The sequence below is a fragment of the Protopterus annectens genome, chromosome 12.part0 (genome assembly GCF_019279795.1).
Source record: "Protopterus annectens isolate FY-2018-M chromosome 12.part0, PAN1.0, whole genome shotgun sequence".
In the NCBI taxonomy this organism is placed as follows: Eukaryota; Metazoa; Chordata; order Ceratodontiformes; family Protopteridae; genus Protopterus; species Protopterus annectens.
In genome coordinates, this window is record NC_056746.1 from 801200410 (window position 1) to 801227781 (window position 27372).

Below are 27372 nucleotides of genomic sequence, written 5' to 3' on the forward strand. Positions count from 1 at the left end.
GGGGCTGAAGGGAGGGTAACCAGGACTGCAACAGTGAATACACTTGAACATCTACATTTATGGTAAGTGTATACAACTGTACTATGTTCTTCGTGTTTCACTGTTGCAGTCATTACATTTGGGTAGATTCCCAAAGTTATGGTTGGGTGGAAGGAATTATACAGCATTAGGACCAGCTATAAAGCCCTGCAGGACAGCAGTGGCAAAGCCAGCTCTGGATTTAGAGAAAAGTGGTAAATGGTAATGTTTGGTGAAAGTATGAACTGAGCTCCAGGTAGCAGCTTCTAGAATGTCCCTGGTAGGAACACCTCTGAGAAAGGCTGTTGAAGTAGATGCAGCCCCGGTGGAATGGGATCTGATCCCCTGGGGGACAGTTTTTCCATGGTGCATATAACAGAAACAAATACAATGGCTTATCCATTTGGAAATGGTTTGCTTTGAAATATCCTTTCCCTCTGCCCCTGCAGCAAATGCTACCAGCAGTTGTTCAGATTTTCTTTGAGATTTAGTCCTGTTTAAGTAAAATCTAATGTGCCTGTGCACATCCAATGAATGCAGAATCCGCTCTCCCTTGTTCTGTGGATTGGGAAAGAAAGTTGGCAAATTAATTGTCTGATTAAGAGCCACACTGGATACCACCTTAGGCATGAAGGATGGGTTGGTTCTTAGAAAAACCCTGTCTGCATGAAAAATTATGAAAGGCTCCACTGCCATAAGAGCCTGTAATTCGGAAATCCTTCTTGCTGAAGTGACGCTAAAAGGAAAGCTTTTTTCCATGAGAGAATTTTTAAGTCTGCAGTTGCAGCTGGCGCGAAAGGAGGGAGAGTGAATTTCTCCAATACAAAATTAAGGTCCCAGGCAGGGGTTGGAGCTCTCCTAGGTGGTCTTAAGTTTTTGGCCCCTTTAAGATACTGCTTTAGCAGTGGATGAGAGAAGAGGGGAGGTTCTGTGTTGTAATGAGCTGAAATGGCTGAGGCATGGATTTTTATGGAAGAAAAGAACAGGCCCTTGTGAAGCATCTCAGATAAGTATTATAAAATCTGAGGAATGTTGGGCACTGCTGTGCTTATCCCTTGAGATTGATTCCAGGCACATAATCTTTTCCATTTGTCAGCATAAGATTTTCTAGTACTAGGTATTCTCGCCTCCAAAATGACATCCATCACAGGTTTGCTGAGGGATGCTAAGGGTGAATTTAGGTGATTAGCCACGCTGCAAGATTCAAAGTTTGGAGCTGAGTGTGCAGAGTTTGGTTGTTCTGCTGAGACAGTAAGTAAGGTGTCTGAGGCAGGTGCCACAGTGGAAGGTGAAACACACTGCGCAGGAGTGGGTACCAGTGTTGGCGAGGCCAGTTTGGAGCAATCAGAATCATTCTTAGTTTGTCCTGTTTGACTTTTAGTAGAACTTTGGAGAGCAGAGGCAGAGGGGGAAAGGCATAGACTGACAGGTTTTTCCAGCTGAAGGACAGAGCATCCACTTTCCAGGCTTTTTTGTGATGAGTTCTTGTGCAAAATTTGTCCAACTGATAGTTCTGGGGTGAGGCAAAAAGATCTATGTCTGGGCTCCCCCATTTGCATGTCAACATGTTGAAAATCTGTGGTTCGAGTTTCCATTCGTGTGGGTCCATGAGATTTCTGCTTAAATCGTCTGACAGAGTGTTTAACTTTCCTGGCAGGAATTGAGCTTGTAGTTGTACTTGATAGGTCAAGGCTGTGTTCCAAAATGCCATGGCTTGTCTGCAAAGGGGGTAGGAGTGTGTGCCCTCCTGCTTGTTTATGTACCACATAACTGTGGTGTTGTCTGTCTTTATCAGTAATTGTCCTGGATGAAGGTAGTCCTTGAAGGCTGTCAGTGCATTCTGTACAGCTAGCATTTCTTTATGACTTATGTGAAGGTGCATTTGAATTGGGCTCTATTTTTCCTGAATGCACTTGCCTGCCAGATGAGCACCCCATGCACAGTCTGATGCATCTGTAGTTAGGGTTTGGGTGGCAGAGGGTGGTGTGAATGGCAGTCCCTTGTTCTGGTGGCAGGCCTCTGCCCACCATAGGAACTCTAGGTGCAGGCAAGGTATGACAGGAATCATTGTTTCCAGGTTGTGACAATGCTGACTCCATAGACTTTTTAAGTACCACTGAAGTTTCCTCATATGCAGTCTTGCATATGGAATTAGAAGAATGCAGGAGGCCATGAACCCCAAGGCTTACAGTATTTGCCTTGCAGAAAGCAGGGTTTTTGTGGCTACCTGTTTGATGTAAGTCACCAAATGAATTTGCTTCTCTGGCATAAGGAAAGCCATCTGGTCAGTTGTATTCAAGCGTGCACCCAGGAATGTAATTTTTTGAGAGGGTAACAGTTGTGATTTATTTTCATTTATAGTGTACCCTAGACAAATTAGAACCCTGTTTACAAACGCCAGATGTTTTAGAAGAATGTCCTTGCTTTCTGCCTGATTTAGACAATCGTCCAGGTATGGATATATTTGAATATTTCTTTGCATGCAAAATGCAATTACTGGAGCCAGGGACTTTGTAAAGACCCTGGGCGCAGTAGATAAGCCAAAGGGCAGTACAGAGAATTGGTAGTGCAAGAAGCCTGCTTTGAAGTGGAGGTATCTTCTGCAAGATTCCCTGATTGGGATATGCAGGTAAGCCTCTTTTAAATCTAGAGTTTCCAACCAGGGATCTTTGCCTAGCATAGGAAGTAACTGGTGAAGTGTCAGCATCTTGAAATGGGATGTCCAGAAAGGTGTTTAGAGTAGATAAGTCCAGAATTGGACGCCAAGATTTGCCTTTTCTGGGTACCAGGAAAGGTCTTGAATAGAAACCTCGTTTCTTTTCCTCTTCTGGTACTAGTTGAATATCCCCCATGCTCATGAGGGAAAGTACTTGTTTCTGGGCCTCTGCCCACTGATTTGGGGGCAGGTCTAGCCATCCGTTTGGAATTGGCAACGTGTGGAAATGAAATCTGTATCCCTGGGATACTATATTTAAAACCCATTTGTCCTGGGTTATAAGTTGCCAGTTTTTTGCATGAAGAGCCAGTTTCCCCCCCAAAGGGGCAGCTAAAAGGTAAGTGCTTGGTAAGTGTAAAGGGAAGTCATTCAGATTGCTTACCATAGGGAGGTGTCTTGTTGTTTCCAGATTTGGAAGAGGAGGCACCCCATTGTTTTGTTCTGAAAGTCCCTTGGGACCGAAACCTGGTGCCTTTGGAATGTCTGGGTTTGACTTGAGTGGTTCTCGAAGGAACTGAAAAGGACCAATTCTTAGTAGGCCAGTGTCTACTAAATCTTGGAGGTTGTACTTGTAAGAAATATTTCACAGTTTGCATAGATTTAGCTTTATCTTCCATATTTTTAGAACTTCTTCAGCCTCATTACCAAAGAGACAGTCCTGTTGTAAAGGAGCATCTAACAATTTTGCTTTAACACGATCAGGCAGATTTTGCTCTTTGAGCCAAGCATGCCTTTCTAGCACAGACCCAGTTACAGCAGCTCTGCAAGAGACCTCCAAAGAATCAAAACCGCATTGCAAAGTATGTTTTCCAACTTGTTCATCTGAATGCAATAAATCCTGTAAATCTTTATTTTCCACACAGTCAGAAATCAACATAATTTTCTGTTTAAGCAGTCCCATTATAAGCTGCTGATATTTTAGCATATGAAATTGACAGTTTAAAGCTCTGATTGCCAGGGTTGCAGAAGTGTAAACCTTCTTACCCCATCTATCCAGCGCCCTGGAATCTCTATCAGAAGGGGTAGGATTTTTAGCAGTAGAAGCCTTAATGCCCTTGGGACCCTGAGAAATGGATTCAGGATCTGCAATAGCATTTTTGAAAAGGAATTTGTGGGAGTCAGGAACCCTGTAGTATCTGTCTGGCTTACAAGGAGCCGGAGGCAGAGAATCGGGAGCCATACTAGATTCTGAAAAAACATCATCAACAATGTCTAGAACAGGAGGTATAGCCAAAGGCCTATGCTGAGGAAGAAGAAGAAAATCCCTAAGTCTCTTTTTAGATTCAGAAAAATCCTGACTTTCCCAGTGGAAATGTTCCCTTAAGGTATGTAAAGTTTCTCCAAAAGAAAAATCCTCAGGGGGCCAAGCAGAAGGAATGGAATCTTCTGCATCAGAGTCCTCATAAGTAGGTATAGACAATTCCTGTTCATTAGAAGAGTCAGAAGAAATAGAATCCTGTTCAGAAGATTCATAATCAATATCTTGCCTAGGCCTCTTAGAATGGGGGAGTTGGCTACCCCTGATCAGAGTAATTAAATCTTCAGCCATTTTGATCATTTGTTTTTTATGCATAGGGGCCTGCACATGTGGCCCAGGCGTCATTTTTTTAGGTATAGGTCGAGATTTTGGCCTTAGATTTGAAGATGGCATTGGTCTAATATACAAATCTGTAGGCCTGAAAACACCCTCAGAAGCCGGTGACTGCACAGCGGCTCCGGACCCATCCAAGGTAGAGACATCTGCGAGTTCCATAATTGAAGCATCTCTCGGCATACTTCAAATGGGTCTCAGTACAGGCCTGCGAATCAGAAGTAGCGGGTATCAGGGGCTGCGAAAGTGCCTCACTGAGTACCAGCAAACTGGCGACTGGCTTAGGAGAAGCATCGTCAGCAGTTTTGGACCTCAACGGCCTGTCTCTGTCTTTTTCTTTGCGTTTTTTAGGTATTCCTGTAGTCGGATCGCTAACTGACGACATTTCTGGATAATTAAAGCGTGAGCCAAAATATTTAGAAGCAAAAATGTACCGACGTTTGATAGTGCATTGATTAAATAAAGCACAGAACCGACAGCAAGGTATGTTGTGGTCAGGGCCTAGGCAAGGAATACAGTACAAATGAAAATCCTTATGAGGTATTTGCTTCCCACAAGTAATGCAATTATTAACTTTTACTGACATGGGTAAAGAGCAAGAAAAAGTTTCTCCAACAGGGTACTTAGCTTTTTAGTTGAAGACTTCGGATCTGAACTTGAAAACGAAAATTTCAGGAGTCGGCCAACCGGCACTTGCGAACTGCTTCTGCTTCGGGCACCGCACGGCAAGAAAGACTGATATAATGGTGTCAGCTGCATGTTTTATGATGACCTGATGTCATGGAAGAAGGGACAGCAACCGACGCAGAACCCAAGACTTTGTTAATCAGGCTGACTGAGGGCAACCTGCCAGCAGATTACCCAAATGTAATGACTGCAACAGTGAAACAAAGAACATCCAGCAACACTCTTCTTCTCAAGTAGAATGGTCTCCAAATGCCTTGAGCTCACAAGTTATGAGCCAAGCAGTGTGCTTAAATGACAGCGGAGATTTCATAAATAAAACACAAACAAAGCCCTTTGACCAATCAAAATAGCACACTCTTCTTTCCTTTACATGACCCCAGGCCAGGAAATGACTCGGGTCCCCTCTACTCTCACTAAAATGGAACCAAAGCAATTCTGACTAAATAGTGTAAAGAGATTGAAAAAGTGCAGCTATTCAACACAGAAACACTCAATGAGACAAGAAGTGCTGAAACAATGGATATGGTAATGTAAGTCTTAGCTTTTGTAGAGTTTAGCAGAAAACAGCAACACTCTTCTTCTCAAGCATTGTGGTCGCCAAACTTCACCAAATGCCTCATGTACAGAGATTCAAATTTTAAACAAGCTAGCCCTTTAACCAATCAAATAAAGGCACAATAAGACTTACAACAGCAATTCCCAGCTCAGAAGGTTGTAGGCTATCCTCTCCTGCCTCAAGAGTGTAGACCACAAACCTTCATAATAGCCCAAGTGCTTAAAACAGAAAAAAATACACTTAGAATAACACACAATAAGCCTTCACCAGCAATTCACAACTTAGAAGGGTGGAACTACGCTTTACTCCCACAAGAGTGTGAACCACAAACCTGCTTAATATAAAATATATGGTTTGGAGCCCAAGTGCTTAAACCAGAACTAAGACACTTAGAATAATAGGCACAATAAGCCTTAAACCAGCAATTCCCAACTCAGAAGGGTATAAGCTACCTCTCCTGTCACAGCAGCGTAGACCACAAACCTTCCTAATGTAAGATAATTAGTTTGGAGCCCAAGTGCCCAAGTGCTTAAATCAGAACTAAGAGGCTTAGGAGCCCAAGTGCTTAAATCAGAACTAAGAGGCTTAAAAAAAGTTACAATGTAATCAGGCTACTAACAAGCAGAGATAAATGCAGCAGACTGAATGCAAATGAATACTTTATTTAGCTTTTTGCTGCACATTCATAAAGTAGGAAAAATCACGGACACAATAAAAGCAGCTAAATAAACTGCAATTTCTTTTTAATAAGCAGGAAGGAAGGAAACAGAACATAACTCAAGTTTAAGAGATTAAGGGGGGGAGCCTTCCCAGTTGATCTTTCAGTGCTTGGTAGAATGAGCTGATAAGATGAGACTGGAAAGCGTGTCCAAAATAAGATTTATAGTAGAGGTGGGCAACTCAAATACCACCAATTTTAAAAGCACTACAGGAGTAGGTCGATTGGGAGGGAAAAATCAAATGCAGACAGAGATCAGCAATAGTCAGGCAGAAAACAGCAAGTCCACAGTCTTACAGCCAAATAAAGATGCCACTAAATATTTGTAGTTAAATGAGAAATGCTATTTCTCAACTCCTCCCAATAATTAGATGGGTGTTATTCACTGTCTGCAAAATAATTCTTTGTAAAGGGGTGAACTCCTAGCAGAGGCAGCACACCATATTTTTTGGCACCCTATTGGTTACTTTTTGGGTATATGCAAATGAGATGGAATCTTCTGGCCCTATCCCAGTGAGTGAAGATAGAAAGCAATAAGAAGACACCTGCCTCAGTTCACTCCTCCCATTGTACTGTAAACACATATAAACAACACTACTATTAATATACTTTTCTCATAGGACCACTTATGATTTCTACTAAAAGCCTTTTGCCTTTTTTCTTGGTTGAGGAACTTTTCAAAATGATTATCAATTGGGTTTAGTATACACAAGGATCTAGTTATTCTCTGACAGTAACTCTATGATATCCACTACAGTTTTGGTTTGCAGTACGACAATAACAATGAATGTAGGAACAAAAACTTATTTCATTTTAAAGGACATTACAACTGACTTGTTCTGACAAGCACCCTAACACAGTGAGAAAACATATGCATACACACACACACTTTCCAGAAAGCAACAAACCCCCTTAGTAACCCTCCCACCGGGTGGTTACTAACAGATGACTTTTGCTTTGTCCCTAAATGTCTGATGTGGTTGTATTTTAAAAGGTTTATGCATGGAATGCACTAGAGGGGAAGATAACACCAGATCAGAGAAGCAGATGCTACAAAGCTTCCTGCGATCAAGTCTTTACTTTCCACTTCCATACAAGAAGACACATCAATTCACTTTCAAAAGCTTATATATCACTCCATAAAGGGAGAAAACGGAGCTTACCCAACTGACATACTGGTTAAGGTGTTTACCTCCCAAGAATTAACTGCAGGACTTTAGAAAACAATGAGAAGAGAGACTGGAAAGGTAATTTACAAAGGGGCAATGGGAGGATATCTGTATGTCTCCCAAGCATGCAACTAAGTCTGTAAAATTTACAATTTGTTCTTGTTAGTACATGGAAAGGTATTTTTAAACCCCAAGCAGATATCGGAGCATTCTTCCTCAATTAGATAGTAAATGCTGGGGGTGTGAATGAAAGGAGAAAAGTAACTAGGAACATGTTTCTGGGAAGGAAAGAGTTGGTAATTTTTAAAAATGCCTTAAAGAATTCTCTGTTAAAAATGTTGGGGGAGCAAGTGACTGCAACTAAAAAAAATGATTCTTTTGAACTGGGGCACAGGATCTGAATTGCCTAGACATAGTAAGGCCTTATTAAATTTAATTCTGTTGGCTGCAAAAAAAACAAAAAAACAACAGCTAGAAAATGGAGATCAACATCTAAACCAACTGTAACTGAAGTACTGAATATTGTAAAGCAGACAAAACAACTGAAGGTGGGAACTTTATAAAAAGGAATAAGCAAGTTAGAAAACTGGAATTTGTGGGAATAATGCATACAGAATAATGTTCAGGAGGAAGACAAGCAGGATTTAAGGGAAGGCAGGGATTTTGCAGCTTACATAATGGAGTGAATAACAATTGTTAAAAAGATACTATATATGCATACTGCATGAAAATAATGAACATTTTATCCCTTTCTATTAATGTATGTGTATCTATATCATTGTGTCAATTGTGATTTAATAAAGATGTTAAAAAATATGCTGGATAAGCTAAGGGAGAAATGGCTCCTGAAAGTATGCATAGCAGTATGGAGAGACAGGCATGTTCCAGATGACTGCAGAATAAGCATTCCAGTGTCCGTGTACAAAAACAAAGGTGACATTCACAACTGTGGGCAGTACAGAGGTATCAGACGCATGTCGCAATGCATGAAAATGCAGTGTGATATTCAATGTGACAAGCATGAAAATGTTGGGGATGGTGATTGATAAACAAATATGCAGAGTGGTAGAAAGTAATATAGAAGATGAACAATTCAGATCAGGAAGCAGCACAACCACCCCAATGTTTTAAGACAGACAGACAGTGGAGAAGAAGTTAAAGACAACAGAAGTCCAACTGGACATTCCCAGACTTGGATAAAGCATACAAGAGGTTTCCAAGAAAGGTAATCTGGGTAGTTCTGTAATGGTTCGGAGTCCCGGTAACACTGGTAGAATTACTGTAGGCTATGTGTAAGGATCCAATGATGCAAGACCAGTGTTCAGACTTCACAGAGGGGTTTTCAGTAGGAGTGGGTATGGATCAGGGTTTAGCTCTGAATCCACTGAACTTCACTACTGGTGATGCACTACATTAGCAAACGGGTCAGAGGGGACATAGTAACAAAGCTGCTGCATGTACACAATGTGGCATTACAAGCAGTCTAAACACTAACATAAGCAAATGATAGAGAAATGGAATGCAAAATCAAAGGCACACAGGATAAAACTGAGTACAAACAAGACAACTGTCAAGGCAGCAAATGAGGGATAGCAAAAGAAGCTGAAAACTGAGATAAAGGGAAAACAGTTGAGGTTGACAGCTTCAAGTATTTGGGAGGAGTTGATGAAAAGAAGGAAAGTCTAAATAAGGAGGCCAAAACTAGAATCAGGAGTGCAGCTAACTGGCACAGACTGTCAGGTGTAGTGTGCAACAGAAGAACACCAAAGAAGTTGAAAAGAAAGCTGTAAAAAAACAGTGGTGTGACTACTACTACTACTGTATTGCACAGAAACATGGGTAGTGTAGGCAGATCAACTCTGGAAGCTAGAAGTGATACAGATAAGGTTCCTCAGACAGATGGTAGGATGCACAATACACAACAGATGAAGAAATGATGACCAGAGCAGAGGATAAAATAGCTCCAACTACATAGAAGATAAAAGAGAACAGATTATGCTGGTTTGGGTACATGTGCAGGAAAGACAAAGATGATTTGGTGAATGAGATTTAGAAGAGACAGGAAGAAGGTAAGAGGAAATGAGAATGCCCAGCAAAACAGATGGAAGAATTGCATGTCAGAAGACCTAAGACAGTCAGACACGGCTGTTGAAGTAAGGAGAGTGGCATTGACATAAAGAGAACTGACTGAGGTTTGACTCTCCCCAATCCAAGGTCTTCAGCTGAGATCTAGTTTTAGCATGAGCCTTCAATAACTGAAAGGTAAAGGGTTTAGGTTATGAAAGTTGGACACTGGACTAATCTTGAAGAGACTCAGGCCTAGAACTCACCTCTGAGTATTTGTCCTTGTGAGAATGCTCCGACATATGTACCAGGCTGTGAGGAGGTCCCTCCTGTTGGCCTCCACACAAAAAGCTCTCAACCATTATTTCTAGCAAAATGGGCTAACAACTCTTCGCACCTCTGATGTAAGAGTGAATCTCTGGCCCTCTAACATTCATCAACATTGTGCTGTTCCAAGAGACAGTGCAGGAAATGCCAGTGTGGGTCTTGGCTGGTAATCTGATGACCAGATGGAAACTTTGTATAATGCTTAAGCAAGAAAATAGGGTCTAGTTCATGTTGTCGTAAGCTGACAATATCGAATACGATACTGTTGGCATGACAATGTTAAAAGTTCAGAACATTGCGCAGGTAAACAGAAATCTCCGTAAAGGGGAGATTTCCGTTTACCAAAATGTACTGTCGTCTTGAAGTTGGTATATTTAAGTAGGGGGGGGTGTGGGGGATGCCCCCCTGCCTACATTAGTTAGGTTTTTATTTATTTATTTATTTTTTTACGTTATTCGATATTTTACTACTTCGATCAATAAAGTTCGACCTTTATTGATTCGATGTAGTAAAATTTCAATAATGGGATATAGATGCAGAAAAGAGAGGTCTTTACTAGTGACAGCAAAGAGCAAGATCAGAACTATGCAAATGACAAAAAAAATGGTGGGCTCAAAGGAAGAGTGTGCTTATGTACCTGGAGCTTTATGTCATAGCATTGTCATGCCAGGTATGTGGGCATTCCTAAATTTGAGATTTTACTAAAAAATGTCAAATTCAAACGAAGCAATAGCCGGTAAGGTCCCATCTAGGAACATCATTGATATTAGTCATTTGTTTCTAGCTATCTAGGTTTTTCTATAATAACTGACCTGCTAAGCAAATAGAAAAATGATAGATTAAAGAGTAAGTAATAGCAATAGGATTATTACCATTTCACTTACTTTAAAATGTGCTCCTCAAATGGACTAAGAAAATATGCACTCATATCTTTTTCTAATGAATTAAATTCTCATGCTTTTGGAAGCAACAAAACAAATCTCACCTATTTCTACATGGATGCCAGGCAATACATACAGATAATACTGCTGTTTTTGCCATAACTTTAGACCAGAAGTTAAAAAAAAACAACAAACTGTGTTAAACATGCATAAAAGATAAACATGCATATACCTTCTTTAAAAAGATATATGGACTAATAATAATAACAGCCTTAAATAACATGTTTTACTTTCCCAAATGCTGTTGATTAACGGTGACAAAAGGAAATACTGACAGCCCAGCTATCTAGAATTTTGTAAATGATTACATGTCATTTGAGAATATTAATATGACTTATATAGAAGTGTGACAGAAGGAGATACTGCCAACACAGCTATCTGACATTTTGTAAACAGCTACATGCCATTTGTGAATATCAGCAGGATGTAACTGCTTGTGTTACCACTATATTAGTACTGTATGTCCAACTGCATAGACAAGTTGGCTGAAGAGATATTTTGTATACTACTGTAACTGTTTAGATGTATGTATTTTAACATGAGATTAGCTTGCAAAACTTAAGAATAGTTGAGCCTGAAGTACTTTATTGACAGGCCATAAACAAGGGATGTTATCTTTCAGTTTCAGTCAACAGGAGACAGTATATCTACACAAGGGGACTCTGTATTGTTTTGTAAGTGTTTTATTGTTTTATGTCTTCTAGCAGTTGCAAACATCCGAAGGCTATTTATTTTCAGAGAGAGATGTTAAATGCTACCATCTGCAGTGAGTTGTTTTTTGAGCCTGGGAACTAAATTCAGGTGACAAAAAGTGATGTTATGCTGCAAGTATCCCAGCAGTAATAATTTACAAACTCTCTGAGAGAGAGGAGGAGTACATTTTGTATCTGTCTTTTGACCTGACAACATCCACTCATAATCAACTTCTGCACTTGGCCTTGCTGTAAGTTAGTTTTAGGGCATAGTACCTTTTTTAGATTCAGATAGGAATATACTAAAAGTACAGCTTAGATATTTTCATTATTTATTGTCGCCTCACAGTAAGACGCTGTCCGGTTCGATTCTCAGCTAGAGCATCTTCTGCGTGGAAACATGCATGAATGGGCATACCTTAGTTGAAGGTTGTGCGTCAGGGCTGGTAACTCGGCACGTAAAAATCAACTACCAATCATTAGCGGACCGGAGTTCCGCTGTGGCGACCCTTAACCGGAAAAAGCCAAAAGACACAACAACAACATTTGAGATTGTCCTGCAATGTTGTTTTAAATATTTCTTGTGATTTTGAACTCTGATGTAACTGATTACTTATTTAGTATTGTCTTGTTCTTTTATTATTTATTATTAAATATATTTAAACCTTTGAATGCTGGGTGGTCTCTTTAGAGATATTTAAGCTCTTAGAGTACCTGCATATCTATATGGTGACACTGTACAGGCCACTCCTAAATAGCCTTTCTCTTGGTCAGACTACCATTTAGATTAATAGTAACATTACACAGTACAATTGGTCACCCTTTGCTAAGGGCTTTAAAGTAGCTGATAAGAGTGGTTGGTGGCAGATGGAACTACCTTATAGTCTGGGCAGAAGGGGACACAGCTAGTAAACCTGTGTCAGCCTTTCCCAGGTGTTTGTGTTTGTATATAAATCAAACCTCAAAGCGTATGTGTGTGTCAGCTACTTGGGCAGGGACATGAAGCACAGGTTGGACAGAGAGACTGCTGGAGGTTTTGGCTTGGCTACTCATCTGAAATCTCAACCCTATAGTTGTGCCAGTGGGGAGTCTTATTGGGGATGTGGAGAAAGAGAGAGAAACCAGCCCCTGACTGACTGTGATTTATGTGTGCTCTTAAAGGAAATTGCACTTTTCTGTGTGTGTCCTTGTCATCCTCCCAGTGTGTACGTTTCCCACTGTTGCCAGTGGTGAGGACTGAGGGTCCTTGATTACTAAGCCAGTGCAGGGGCATCACACTAACAATAAAATAGGAAACAGATCTGTGCATTCTACAAATCCAAATTAGTACATGATGAACTGTTATTTAAGACATCAGATTTGTACTGCAAACTGGCAAATGTAAACTACTGTACATCAACATACCGAAATGAAAATTAGCCATTTCTTAATATGCAGTGATTTTGGTAGTTAAGATAAAATTGAAACATCACCCCTACAATAATGCATCATCAAATATATTTTCAAATACTGTATACAAGTTATATGTTACATACAAAAACTGCAGTTTGTAGCTAGTATAGCAGAATAAGAACTGCTGCAAGAATCTATATTGAAAACATACAACTCTAAATTGCAAACTTTGCTTGTGCTAGTAGCTTAGAGGGACACAACCCTGACCATGGCCCAGGTGACCCCCGTTCAATTAGTGGCTCAGATGCTTGATGATACAAGGCAGGGAAGAATAGGCAAGTCCATCTTGGGGAGGGAGGGAGTGCACATATCCAGGGGCACATTCATATTGACTGAATTTCCCATAGTGAAGAGCACGGAAATTGCCATGTGGTGCTTTCTTTGGGTGGAAAGGGGATCTCACTAATGTCAACCCCTTGGTCCTGTGTCACTGTCCCGGCACTCAAGGGACACAAGGCAGAGAAAATAACCCTGAGTAGGATACCATTCCACTGCAGGATACCACATACACACCTACAGGCAAGCTAGAGGATTGCCAATTCACTTTGAACACCTTTTTAGGGTGTAGGAAGGCATAGAGAGAGTAATCTAAAAACAAACAGTTTTATAAGAACAAATAAATTTATTTTGGTTGAAGATGAAGTTGCTTTATTAACAAAAGTGAAAGAAAGGCATAGATGAATATCCCTTTTCATAAAATGACATATTGATGAGGACTCTTCCTCTACAAAATACCCTTGAAATGCATCACTTACCAGTCATTCTGTTGTTCAGAAGTTTAATTCCTGGGTATTCAGCACAAGCCAGTCAATACCCATCATGAAAAGGATCCATCAGTTCCTCCCCAGGCATGCACATGCACATATAAAGAAAACAAAATGCTCTTAAAAACTGAAGATACTTTAAAATAAAAAAGGAGATAACCCCACTTAACAAGTGGACTACTGAAAATAGCATATAGCTTATGAATTTCAAGCAAAGGTAATGAAACAACTAATGCCGTCACCATTCCAAAGTGTGATCACTGGAGAACAATACAAATTTGTTAGGACTTACACTGGTACTTCTTTTAGCAGGAATCAGAACTTTCACTTTGAGTTACTGGCACTATAAAATATACAAACATTTTCCCTTTTTCTCCATTTGCTACACTGTGAGACAAAGAATAAATGGTGTGGCATAAATATGTTGAACACCTTTACTTACTGAATTGCCTGACTATGCCTTTAAAGACTAAGGGAATGCATACTGCCAAGCAATTTACAAAGAAAAGTTATATTCCAGACAATGGCTTTAAATCTGCTGAAAAGTAAAACAACTGAGGAATTTCTTACACCTTTCAAGAAAATAATCTGGTTTACTTAAACAAAGGATCGTGTTGTTGAACGATTATCTTGTGCATTCGTGGTAGTAGTGGTCAAAATGATACAAGGTTGTCTCCTGAATGTATGAAATACAAACAATCCATAAAAAAACTTGCATATCAGCTGCCCAGCTCACATACTGACTATAACAGATTATGTCAGCAGGCCTGTTTCTACAATCTCTGGCATCAAATGGTCAGAACTGAGAAAGGCTTGGGGCAAATGTTCTCTACGTTGCTCTGCTCAGTTGACGAGAACACTGAGATGCATTGAAAAGCATAGTTAAACACATAATGATGTCAAGTATTTAAAAGACAACATGCACTAATTTAGGTTACATACCTCAGTAAAAATGAAATCCAGACAAACCTCAGGTGGTAAAGGGTAACCTGAAGTATAAAAGAAAAAAAATCTAGTAAATTGCAAGAATGCAACTTACTTTAATAAACTGCAAGGAAGAAATTTAATCAGGCAAGCCATTTTCTTTTTACTTTATCAAATACTGTCAATAGAAAGTCATCACACACTGATTAGACATAAATGGAAAATATCTCATTTGTAGAGCAGCTCTACTGTAGATACCATTCACACAGGAAAGTCTTCCTCAGATCACTTAACAAACATGGCACCAGACAGCTGCTATGGAAAAGAAGGTGAGAGAAAGTTTAGAGGGGAACTGGCTACCCTTAAAGAGGACACAGCAGAAGGGATAGATGGGTTTCCTCCAACAGTATTCAGTAATCTGGCCACTGTGTTGGCAGACCCCCTGATGAAGATCTCCAACAGATCACTGGCTTGTGCAGAAATGGCACAGCAATGGAAGACATTGTGGTACCCATGTACAAGGAGATAAGTTAAACAAATGTGGAGAACTATAATCCTGTTAGCTTAACAAAAGAGGCAGGAAAGTCACAGAAAGAAACTTGAATAGAAGGATGGTAGTAACTTCTAAAAAACAACAATCTCAAGGACAGCAACTCCTCCAAGCGAACAGACTAATGTCTGTACATAAGCATAAGCTACGAGTCTACGTTCCAGGAGAATTTGCGATACGAGTACCAGTAGACATAGTTTACCTGTATTTCTGTAAGGCCTTTGACTCAGTCACCCATAGGAGGCTGACAGAAATACTGGAAGGGTTGGGGCAAGTCCAAGACCAGCTGAATGGAAAGACACAGAAGGTTGTGGTAAAACAGTCAGTGTCAGGAATTAGGAAAGTAACTAATGGAGTACTGCATGGGTCTATCCTATGTCCAGTACTCTTTAATGTGTCTGTTTCAAACACATCTCAAGAAAAAAAAAGAACAGGATCACTTTTTTTGATCATACAAAGTTGGCTGCTGCAGTGGGGGATTTTGAAAAATGTTTAGAGAAGAATTTGGAAAGGCTGAATAAATGTGTGGAGAAGCAACCATTGAGGTCCACCACAAACCAATGCAAAACACTGCACGTAGGTCAATGAAACCCTGGTGTGACATATTAGCTAGGAGAGCAGAACTGATGGCAAGACAACAGGAAAATGATCTAGAGATGGTGTTCACGCACGAAGTGCACTATCAATAGCATACTGAGAAAGTAGTGACGTCAGCAAACAGAACTCTAGGGTACATCCTCCAAAGAACATACTCCAGAAGCAAACAGGTAATGCTTCTGGGTCTATTGTCATCCATCGAATGGGCTAATCATCGAATGGCTGAACAATGAACAATAAGCATTGAAAGTTCACTCAGCAAACTTTAATTTCATCCACAGGGTAAGTAACTACTTGCCCAACACTTTTCCATCTCACACACGAAGTGTTTCCAGGCCTTTTGCTCCACAGTAGTGCAGTCTCAGAGTTGGTATATATAGTTAAGGGTGGTGTGGGGGGCTTTGCCACCCCACCTGTTTGGGTTTGAAACACTTCCGTGTGTGAGACAGGGAAGTTTTGGACAGTTACTTACCCTGTTGATGAAATGAAAGTTCGCCGAGTGAACTTTCGATGCTTATTGTTCGATGTTCAGCCGTTCAATGGTTAGCCCATTCGATGGCGAACACAGACCGAATGCTTCCACCCTACTGGACCTTAGTCAGACTACACCTTAAGTGCTGTAAGCAGTTTCAAATACCATTCAAGGAAAAGGATATCAGGTTGCTAGAAAAGAATCCAGAGGAAAGTTATCAGAAAAATGCACAAGATGGATAAAAAGGAATATGACCAGACGCTAAAGGAACTAAAGTCTTCTCATGTCAGACCACAAGAGGAAAAGGAGGCATTATACTAGTGCTGAAGATCACATCAGGGAACTGTGATGGGGACATTCTTAATAAGGGCAGAGGGGAAGAAGGGGGCAAAGGCTGCAGACTGTAGGGACATAACTCCTACAGTACTTTTTCACAGAGAAAGTGATAGGGGAATTTCAAGTGAAAGACCTGCTCTGGTAAAGTTTTTAGTTGAATCTAGAACAGAAGCAGCTGTTAAAAAAGTGATAATTAGTAGGGCATATTCATATAGAACATTACATAATAACTATAAGAATCAATAAGAGGAGGTTAAAAAAGACAGGGAAGAGAAACTGGAAAACAAAAAAAAAAAAACAATGGGAAGACATATGTATGGCTCCCAAGTATAATACCAAGTCTAGAAGGTTTAGGATCCTTGTTTGGAAGTGTTTTATATGTATTTTTATACCCCAAGCAGACTTCAAATATTTTTTCCCTAAGAAGATAGCAAATGTTGGAGGTGTGATGGAGAAGAAAGAGGGAAGTGGGAACAAGTGTTTGGGAGTGTAATGAGTTGGCAGATTTAAAAAATTCCCTACAGAGTACTCTGTCAGAAATATTGGGTGAGCAAATGGATGTAAGAAAATGATTCTTTTGAGTTGTGATACAGGATCTGAGTTGCCTAGACATAGTAAGGCATTGTTAATTTCAATTCTGTTGGCTGCCAAAAAAGTAATTACTTAGAAAATGGATATCAAAGTTTACACCAACTGTATTTGAGGTACTGAATGCTATAAAAGATATAAAAGAACTGTAAGAGGGATCTTTAGAAAAAGGAAGGAGCACATTACATACAAGTAAATGGAAATTGTGGCAGTAATACACGCGTAATAATGCTCATGAGGAGAAATGAAGTTTAAGGGTAGGCAGGAATTCAGCAATTTTTTTGTAATGCTGGACTAGTAATAGTGTCACAGAAAATATATGTCATGCATATTGTATTTAAATGGACAAATGTAAAATGGTTTGTTTTCTTTTCTGTTAATGTACGCTTGCTTATGTCTTAAGTGATAATTTAATAAAGGTGTTTTAAAAGTACTTTTTTCACAGAAAGGTTTAGTTTTTGACCTGGAATACTGGTGAGGAAAGAGGTTCTCCAGTTAGATTCTTGGCTAGGGTACCTTCTATGGGGTATCTGCATGTCCATGTGAGCTTCCTCTGAGTATTCCAGTTACCTACTATCTCCCAAAGACATGAAGTAGGTTGAGTGATGATCTTGCAAAATTGCCCACAAGTGTGCATGCAAAGTGTGAATAAGTCTGCATGTGTGTGTTCTAAGACAGATCGGTGCCTTCTGCAGAAACAGTTCAAAAGCTTGTACCCACATACTGCTAGGATAGGTTTCAGTGCCACCATAACCCTATAAGAGGTAGAGTAGGTTATTAGAAAATGGATGGATAGACTGTGGACAAAAAAAACTGGTCAAAGAGTGGATGATGTACAGGGAAGGACATTCAAGAGGGAATGGGACAGGTGGAAAAGGGCAATGGGGAAGGAAGGAATGAAGGGGAAGTAGAATGTTAAGACATTTTAAACAGCAGACTAGATTGGTTTACCATCTCCTTTTGTCATTAAGGAAATGTAATGTAAAAGAAGACTGTTTGAAAGTCTGCCTTCATCTTCCTGGAAAGAAAGTGAAAGACGAGACACTGCAAACTGATTCTCCAGAGGTGGATGGAGCTATGTCTTAAGCATTACACCAGGGGTGTCAAACACGTGGTCTGCCACATTCCTACATGTGGCCCGAGGCACATTTGCTTCTCCAATCTTACAGTCGGCCTACCTTATGTTTTATATACAATTATTTAATCCGGCCTTTTGTCTTTTAAGATTATCACTTACACTTTTGTATTATTGTGTTTTTGTAATGAATCAAAAGGCCCTCTTGTCTTTTTATGTCAAACATATTAATCTTGCTGTAAACAATGTCCTTTTCATTGCGTCGACTTTGTACTGTACAAATATTAAACCTGAATGTGTCATGGCAGGCTCTTGCTTTACCTGGCCTTCAAGTGCTAGTCTTGCTTTGTTCCTCGAGTCAATTGGAGTGTTACATGCATCCAATATATATATATATATATATATATATATATATATATATATATATATATATATATATATATATATATACACACACACACTTATTTTGAATCCCTTCATTATGTTTTCAAAGAAAAGAACATTGTGTGGTGCAGGAAAAGTGGAAAATGTACTTTTTTGTTAAAGCGAATAAAAAAGCAACTTGTTTGATTCGTAAGCAAATATAGTTGTGACAAAGGAATATAACATTCACAGGCATTACAGAAGTACTCATGTTTCAAAGAATGATGAATACAGTGGAAAGTTCCGAGAAGAAAAAGGGAGTTAGAACAGTCAAAAAGCAGCAGTTAGTGTTTAAATATGTTCATCAAGGCAGTGATGCTGTAGTTTGGGCACATTATAGGACTGCACAAGAAACAGCTGTGTCATCAAAGCCTTTTATGGAGGGGAACTTTATAAAGAAATGGTATGTCGTTGGCCACGGAAGATAATTCCCTGAAAAACGTCAACATAAGCCTTTCAAGAAATGCAGTTGGAGATAAGATTTTCTGATAATTCATTAATTCTAACAGTCAACTAAAAGAAAAAGTTGCTAAATTTGTAGCATTTTCTGTAGCAAGTGATGAAAGTACAGATTAAGTGACACACCACAACTTGCAGTTTATATATGTAGTGCAGATAAAAGTATGCATGTAACTGAAGAATTTGTGGCACTGGTACCAATGAAGGGAACAACAATGGGGCATGATATATTTGTGAGTTTGGTAGGTACAATAGATAAAACAGGTGTAGAGTGGATGAAAACTATGAGTCTGGCTACAGCTGGAACACCTCAAATGGTTGGTAGAAAAGCTGGCGTGGCAACAAAGTTAAAGGAAAAACTACTAGCTATGAATTCAGACCATCAGATTCACAGTGTACATTACACTATTCACACAGAAGTGTTTTGCCATAAAACATTAAAGATGGATCATGTCATGGATGTTGTTATTAAGACAGTGAACTTCATACGTGAGTGAGGTCTGAACCACAGACAGTTCAACAGCTTATTGGAGGAAATTCACACTCACGTTTTGCCATATCACAATGATGTTTGTTGGTTAAACCAAGGAGTCATGCTGAAATGCTTTTATGAATTAAGAAGTGAAATACAGAGGTTTATGCATGAGAAAGGAAGGGATGTGCAGGAAATGAAAGACAATGAATGAGTTTAAGATCTAGCTTTCATTGCATTACCTGAATACAAGGGTGCAAGGTTGCAATAAATTGGTAACAGATTTACATGACTCTATTCATGCCTTTGATTTGAAGCTTAAACTTTTTGAACGTCAACCAGCAGTAAGTAATACTGCACACTTTCTAACTCTGAAGTCCCTGCAAGATGCACCTGAGCTTCATGGTGGTGATATCAACACCAAAAAGTACTGCAACAAGATTTCCAAGTTAGTGAGCGAGTTCGGAGAAAGATTTTGAGACTTTAAAAAACTTGAGTATTATTTTTCTATTTTCTGCAACACTTTCTCTGTTAGTGCTGATGAGGTACCAGAACAGTTTCAATTAGAACTAATTGAGCTCCAGTGTAATTCTGTGTTGAAGAATAAGTTTTCAAGTGTTGATATTGATACATTTTATCAGTATGCTGGGCTAACATATCCCCGAACTAAATGTTTGGTCTCAATCATTGTCAATGCTTGGCAGTACCTATGTCTGTGAACAATTCTTTTCTGTGATGAACCTGAACAAACCTCGACTCAGGTCTCAATGCACTGATGAACATCTTAACTCAACACTGAAAGTAGCCACTGCTCAATCCTTAGTGACAAACACTGATGCACTTGTGCAGGCCAAGAGGAGACAAATTTCTGGGAGCAGTAGTACCAGGAATTAACATAAATAATAGCTTGATTTTCTTTGCTTGTTTGATTTTAGGTTACATGCAAACACAAATGTAGACTAAATCCACCTTTATTATTATATTACTCCCCTAATAAGTGGCCTTGATCTGCTCATAATTATATGGCACGCGTACTGTGTACTCTGATGAAATGTGGCCTGCTGGAGTAAATGAGTTTGACAAGCCTGCATTACACAGTATAAGCAGACATCTTATAGGGAGAAGATACATGAACGCTTGCATATGTTCCTCATCTGACATTACTGCATGTCTGCAGTTTGGAAGAGAGAAATATATACATATATATGGTAATAACCATCACAGCCTTGCAGTATGAAAGGGGACACCAGACAACCATCTCTCACTCGTTCCTAGCTAGCCTGTCTTCTGCTACTGCAAGTGTCCTTTGATCCACCTGACAAAAGGATACAGAGGTTAATTGTGACCAGCAATGTAAGAAACTGAAAGCACAATATGCCAGAAGTGGACTGCAGGACTGCAAGGCCTGGTCACAAAATAAGACTATCCAAGAAAAAAAAATCATTGTAGCATGTCCTACAGGTAAATGTAACATTCTTATTTAAAGCCTAGCTCTGATGTAAAAGAATATTATCAGTAGTATGCAGAGCATTTAGAAGGTGCTACAAAAGCAAGTGACATACTGCAATGTTGCCATGTGAGTGTACTTTTAAACAGTAACTACTGGCCATTCAGGTCAAGTGATAACTTTAGAAAAATGAAAGTTAGGTACTTGCTATAAAGCTAGCTCCACTTGGATGATTCAGTTTTCATGAACCTTTAGGACTCAGGTGCTCAGTGCATGCTTAGCCATGCAGATAAAACTTTCCCACTGTACTCCTGCACCTCCTTCTACCCATAACATCCTGTACCTCTCTTCTCCATTTCCAGTCTCTGGCCAAAATAGAGGCACTCCACCAAAAAAGACAAAACAAAAACAGAAGTAATAAACCCTCCTCCACAGATACAGGGCAGATGGTGGGATAGTTAAAATTATGCTTTCCAAGCACACATGAAAATTATGAATTTAACATAATTCCAGACCTGTATTGGTGGCTCCACTGTCATCAATGGTAGACAAGTACTTGATCAACTTAGCTATGAGAATTTCAGAGATCATGCAAAGTCCTTCTCATTTCCACGATCCTTGGGATCAAAAGCCCCATTTTTCCAGGTCTCAAAGGGCAAATGTAAACCCCAAAACAACAAATATACCGATCAAGTACCACACAAACAACCTTGAAAAGTGATAAAACACAGTCCACCAGGCCTCAAGCTGTAGGAAGGAGAGAATGCTGATGACTGTGGAACTACCAGTACAGCTGTAGTTTTATGGTAAGTGCGTAACTTTCATATCTGATGTGGTTCCACAGTCATAGAAACATTACTAGTAATGTCTCACAGGGTGCAACCTAAAGGCTCTTCCTGCCCAGCATTTAATTCTCAGAGGTAAGCAAAGACATAGAAGGTCTGTAGATTACTGCAGATAGAAGCTGTTGTCATCTTACACCTTGACTCCCAATTTCTCCAGCAAGGCCTACATCAGACCTGTTGCCTGCTGTGCCAGTTGTATAGCCAACCTAAAAAGAAGTGTAGTACAGTTACCTTTGGTATCACCCTTATCCCCTTCCTCTTGTTATATCACTGGCATTCCTCATAAACCAAACATATTATCAGAGACACAGGTATCTAAGTTGACAATGAGCTCTCTTTCAGTCACCAGGTCTCAGCTGTAGTCAGAAAGTCCTTCTTTCCCACACATAGCATCTCTTGTGGCATCTCTTCTAGGTTCAAGGATATTCTTGTATCTCTTTACTCCTCCTTCATCAAACTCATTACTGAATACAATGCCCCCCACTGGAATGTACCTCTTAAGCACCTTGTACAGTTTGAAAGTTCTTAAAGATTCCTAACTAGAAAAATCTCTGGTGTAAGCCACTTAAGCTTAATGACAAACAAAAAGCTTTATTCCACTACTTAGTGTCTTACAGGCTTAGTGTCAGACAGGTGATCTCTGCCTAACGTTTTATGCCAAGAGACACCTTACTTTTCATCCTGTTTCAGCTTCACTGATCAAACAGTTCAGCTAATATCCACTCCAAGGGCATATGCCTCCACTGTAAAGTAAACAATTCCTGAAGGTGTGAGAAGTTTCTTATCAAATGTATTCTACACATTTGGAATTAAGATATCCTGTGCTCATTAGGCCGAATTCCTCCTAGAAAACTTTTAAAGCAAATTTTGACTTTGTGGGGGTAATTATAAATCCATGTCTGGCATTTATATGAATGATCTCCCATACTTTAAATCAAGTGATTTAGCTAAACTTCTCGATAACTCTAGCCCTAAGTTTAGTATGAATCTATGAACGTTCAATAAATGCACAAGAGCAGCAGAACAGAAAACACATTCTTGGTATCCAAAATCAGTACTAAACTGTTTTGTTGGTATGAAGAAGGGAATTATGTCAACAGTTTTTTCAAGTATTTGAACATGGGTATACTCAACATCAAACAAATCAGGGGCAACAAGTTTTTTTTTTTTAACAAAAACTCCTCTACTCACGTAGTAATCACAATGATACTGTTCTGATTATCTGCAAGTCAAAAAATATTCTTTGCAAATGTTTCAAATTAGCACCCGAAGCTTACAAGGAAAATGTTTAAGGAACATAGGAAAAAGGATAGCAGGACTAAGCACTTACCTTAATATGTGGGTAAAAGGATGTAACAGGGCAACATTTAAAATGTTGGAAGACCACATGATAAAGAAGCAAACATTTAGTACATATTTTGAGGATGTGAAAACATGGTTGAGAGACAAGGAGTATACCAATACTTAAGAAATGAGCCAAAGGGGTGAATTCTATCTAGCCACCAGGGTACAGCTGCACAAGAGAGGTTTACCTAACACTACCTAGAAGTAAAACAGAATCCATGGAGGCAGTTTAAACAGTCATAGAAAGTCCCACAAGCCACATGGAAGCCGTTGGTTCTAGTACATGCCAAGGTCTTGGGGGTTAGACATTTTTGAATCAACCAGTGAGGAATGTAAAATGTAAATGTCCCCAGTGACAGGGCAGAGAACAAAAGACAAGTAAAGGAGCTGGAAGAGTTGTTATCACTGTAAACGGTGGTTGTCTTTAGACAATAACCGAGTCACTGTACCAAAAGGGCCTGTACGCCATAACCTACTGGAAGAAAAAACACACTGCTAAAAGGGATACAACAGTCATCACTATTGCTATGCCTGTATTTGTTAGAGAACTTGTTGCCTTTGAAGTCTACTCCAGTTAGGGTCATGAGAAGTTGACCTCTTCATGTACCACTGTCCAAACTTTGCTTGGACTGGGATGGGAGGAATAAGGAAACAAACAAGTGGCAGTGTTTGATGATATTCCTGTAGAAGCTCTAATAGGGGATGATTTGAATTATACCGTATCTTGTATACATACAATTACAGACAGCTAGGTATGGAGGCAAGTGAATTTTGAAGGCACCATGGGGGTATCCTAGCCAGCTCCCACACCTCAGAAAGAGGCTAGTGATGTGGCTATATCAAGGGAAAAGCTAGGCTGTAGCAGCAAACTCTTATCCACAGCTGTCAAAAGATAACTGATTTCCTTCAGAAGGGGAACTGGGAAGCACCATGAAGAAAGACATACGACAGACACAGATCTTGGCTACAACCACATAGGACACAAGGGAGGTAGCAAATGAGGCTTCAGACTGTTAAGGACAGTCTATATACTAGGACAATGAGTTACTGTAGAGAGAGCAGACTCATAAAGATGAAGCCAGAGGAAGCAGTGATGCAACAGCTGGTAGTCCCGAAAGGGCTACTGTTAGCCACTTCTAGCCAAACACCATGTTCTTCTTTTAGTCTACATGAGCACAAAGCACACAGAAAGGAGGCTTATGCAGAATTCATACTGGCAAGGTACTGGAAAAGATGGGAGAGGGTACTGCAGGACTTGTCAGCAGTGCCCAAAGGCTGGCAAGCCTGGAGACAAAGCCAAACCCTGCCTTGGGTGCATTTGCTTTGCAGTGAGAACCTGTTTCAAAGGGTACTCACAGACACACTGTGGGGCATCTCATTACCCCACAAACTACAGATAAAACATACATCTTGATAGCAGTAGATTATGCTAACAGGTACCTTGATGAGGGAGATCTGCCACCAATTAAGGCAGAAAATGTTTCAAATGCACTGATAGAAATTTTCAGCATGGTGGGATCTTCCTTGGAAATGCTGACAGACAGAGGTGCTAATTTCAGATAATTCCTATTAACCTGTGTATGGAAGCACTGTGTGGCAAAACAGTTAAAGACTAAGCATTATCCACAAATTAGTGGTTTGGTGGAAAGGTTTAATTCTGCCCTTATGAACTCATTTGCAGACCAGTTTAAGCAGGAGTGGAACAAGTATCTTCCCCTTCTTCTCTCTGCATACACATAGGTTTCTCAAGAGTCCACAGTGTTTTTTTAACCATTACAGTTACTTTATGGTCATGGAGTAAGAAGAGCCCTAGATTAAATGTATGTCAAGCAGGAGTGCGCATTGTGCTTCTCGTAGACAAAATGTTTAGGAGTGAGTCCTAAATTTTAGGACCAGTCTTACCGAACTCACTGAGTTGGGACTAGAGCACCAAGCCTTATATCTGCAAAAGGTATGCTATGATTGAACAGCTACAGACAGAAAACATACAATTGGACAAAAGGTAGTGATGGTTATTCCTGTGCAACAGAACAAGATGCATGCAACAGGAGAGGTAGGTGTTGTTGTAGAGTAGCCAAACAGGAGACAGAAATGCAAACTCTACCATGTTAACATGATTTAGCTCTATCATGGCAGACAGGCACTGGTACACAGTATTTAAGGTGAGTTATAAGAATAATCAGGGACAAATGTTGTGGCACACCTTCTCTGTGAAGCTCAACTAGACATCTCTACGAATGAACCAGTGTTGCCATAAAAGCAGCTAACTATTACCCAAGTTCAGAAAATCTGAGCAGTATTACACAAATTTGGTAAACATAATTGCTTGCTAAGCCACAGTGTGCTGAACTGGTGGAACACTATGAAAACACAGGGACCCAACAGCCCTTAGAGGATGGTCTGACCACACCAACCCCATGAAGGAGGAAGTGCAGATGTTTGATATGGGAGAAATTCATGACTCCAACAGTCCCTGGGTCTCACCAGTAGTTTTTCTGTCAAAAAAAAAAGAAATAAGTGCCACCTTCTGCACAGACTATAGAAACCTATACAGTCACACAGAGTCAGATGCTTACCCCATGCCTAGCACACGTGAATCTTTAAAAAATCTGGGTGTGGCTAAACATAAGACTACTGCTGAATGACTAAGGATTACTGGAAAACATTCTTGACACATTTGGCAAGGGAAAGGTCAGTTTCTCTTGCAGATTTTGGGGGTTGTATGAATTCCCTGACATGGAAAATGCCCCTGTAAACTTTCTGAGACTTATGTCACATCCTGGCCAAAGCTGAAGACTACGCTCCTGTTTATATGAATGGTACTACTATCTACAGTCAGTATTAGCAGGAACATGTTGAGCAGACTGAAAACAGCAGGATTATCTATTAAGACACAAAATGTCCAGTAGGAATGGCAAAAGTGTCTGGCCATAGCTTGTCAAGGTGGGGGCTACCCAGGCATGCCCTATCACTGTTACTAAAAAGCAGGTTACGGGTATTCCTTGGGACAACAGAACTTATGTCCAACTATTAGTAAAACACAGCAGCCACACCTTTTACAGATTACACCTGAAAGAAGCAGCCAGATAAGAATATTCAGAGTCCAGCCTGTGAACAACCATTTCAAAAGCTCAAGGAGACCTTGAGGGACCCCATTGTACTGACCAGGCCTGCTTACAGTGGAGTTTGCACTGAAGGTGGATGTTTCAAATCAAGTCTGCAGGCTATACTCAACCAGGTTTCTACAAAAGAACACAAGTACCCAGTACCTTACCTTACCTGCAAACTTCAGCCAATGGAGGAATCATAAGCAGTAGTAAAGAAGGACTGTTCAGGGATAGTTTGAACTCTCCAAAGCTTCACCTCTGTTATAGAAATTCAAACATGCCAAAAGTTTCGGGTCTATATCAGCATTTCAAAACTGTAATGGGTCGAATCACTAAATGTCGAACTGAAATGATCGACCTATTACATTTTCGAATGCCGAAAAAAAAAAAAAAAACTAAAGGGTGTAGGCAGGGGGGGCAAGCCTCCCTGCACCCCACACCCCCCGCTACTTAAATATACCAACTAGGAGACCGCACTACACTGAGGTAAACGGAAATCTCCCCTTATGGAGATTTCCGTTTACCCATTCGATATTCTGCCCTTTCGGCATTTTCGATGCGACAAAATCAAATTCAGTATTGTCAGCCTTCGAGATGCTGATAGGGACCCAAAATTTCAACCCTTTAAAATAACTAGACAAAGCTTGTGGGCAAACAGGTAAACTGCTCAGAGGTAGCCTCAGACTACAGGCCTACAAAAAGTAAATATAGTGTAACTAAAGGGATACGCCTACAACCCAAGCTATATTTCTTTGGATGTCCCAGTTTTGGTCTCACAACGAGTGGAAAATGAGAAAATTCTGTGAAGAATAAAAGTGCATGTAATTGTGCTTCAGTAAAGCAATAGCAAAGATCCTGCAAATGAAGATGTTTTCATAAAATCATATTAGCTAAAGCTGCTATGTCCTGTTTGAGAAGCAATTTGCTTTTATGGTTTGGAACTTTTGTGGTCTGGTAAACACATAACACAGATTTAAATTCTGGCCTAGCAGGATTGAAAGAGTCAAGGAAGCTAGACTAAATGCAGTTAAGGTGAAG

The 27372-nt window shown here is 40.0% G+C and overlaps 1 protein-coding gene across 1 annotated transcript in view; it reads right to left on the reverse strand.

Moving 5' to 3' along the window:
- The window catches only part of PRIMPOL (primase and DNA directed polymerase), a 1324073-nt gene that overhangs the window by 140581 nt on the left and 1156120 nt on the right, over positions 1 to 27372 (reverse strand). Inside the window, exon 11 of the mRNA XM_044089849.1 lies at positions 14638 to 14684. Coding sequence (XP_043945784.1) covers positions 14638 to 14684 — 47 coding nt within the window. The remainder of the gene's footprint in view (positions 1 to 14637; positions 14685 to 27372) is intronic.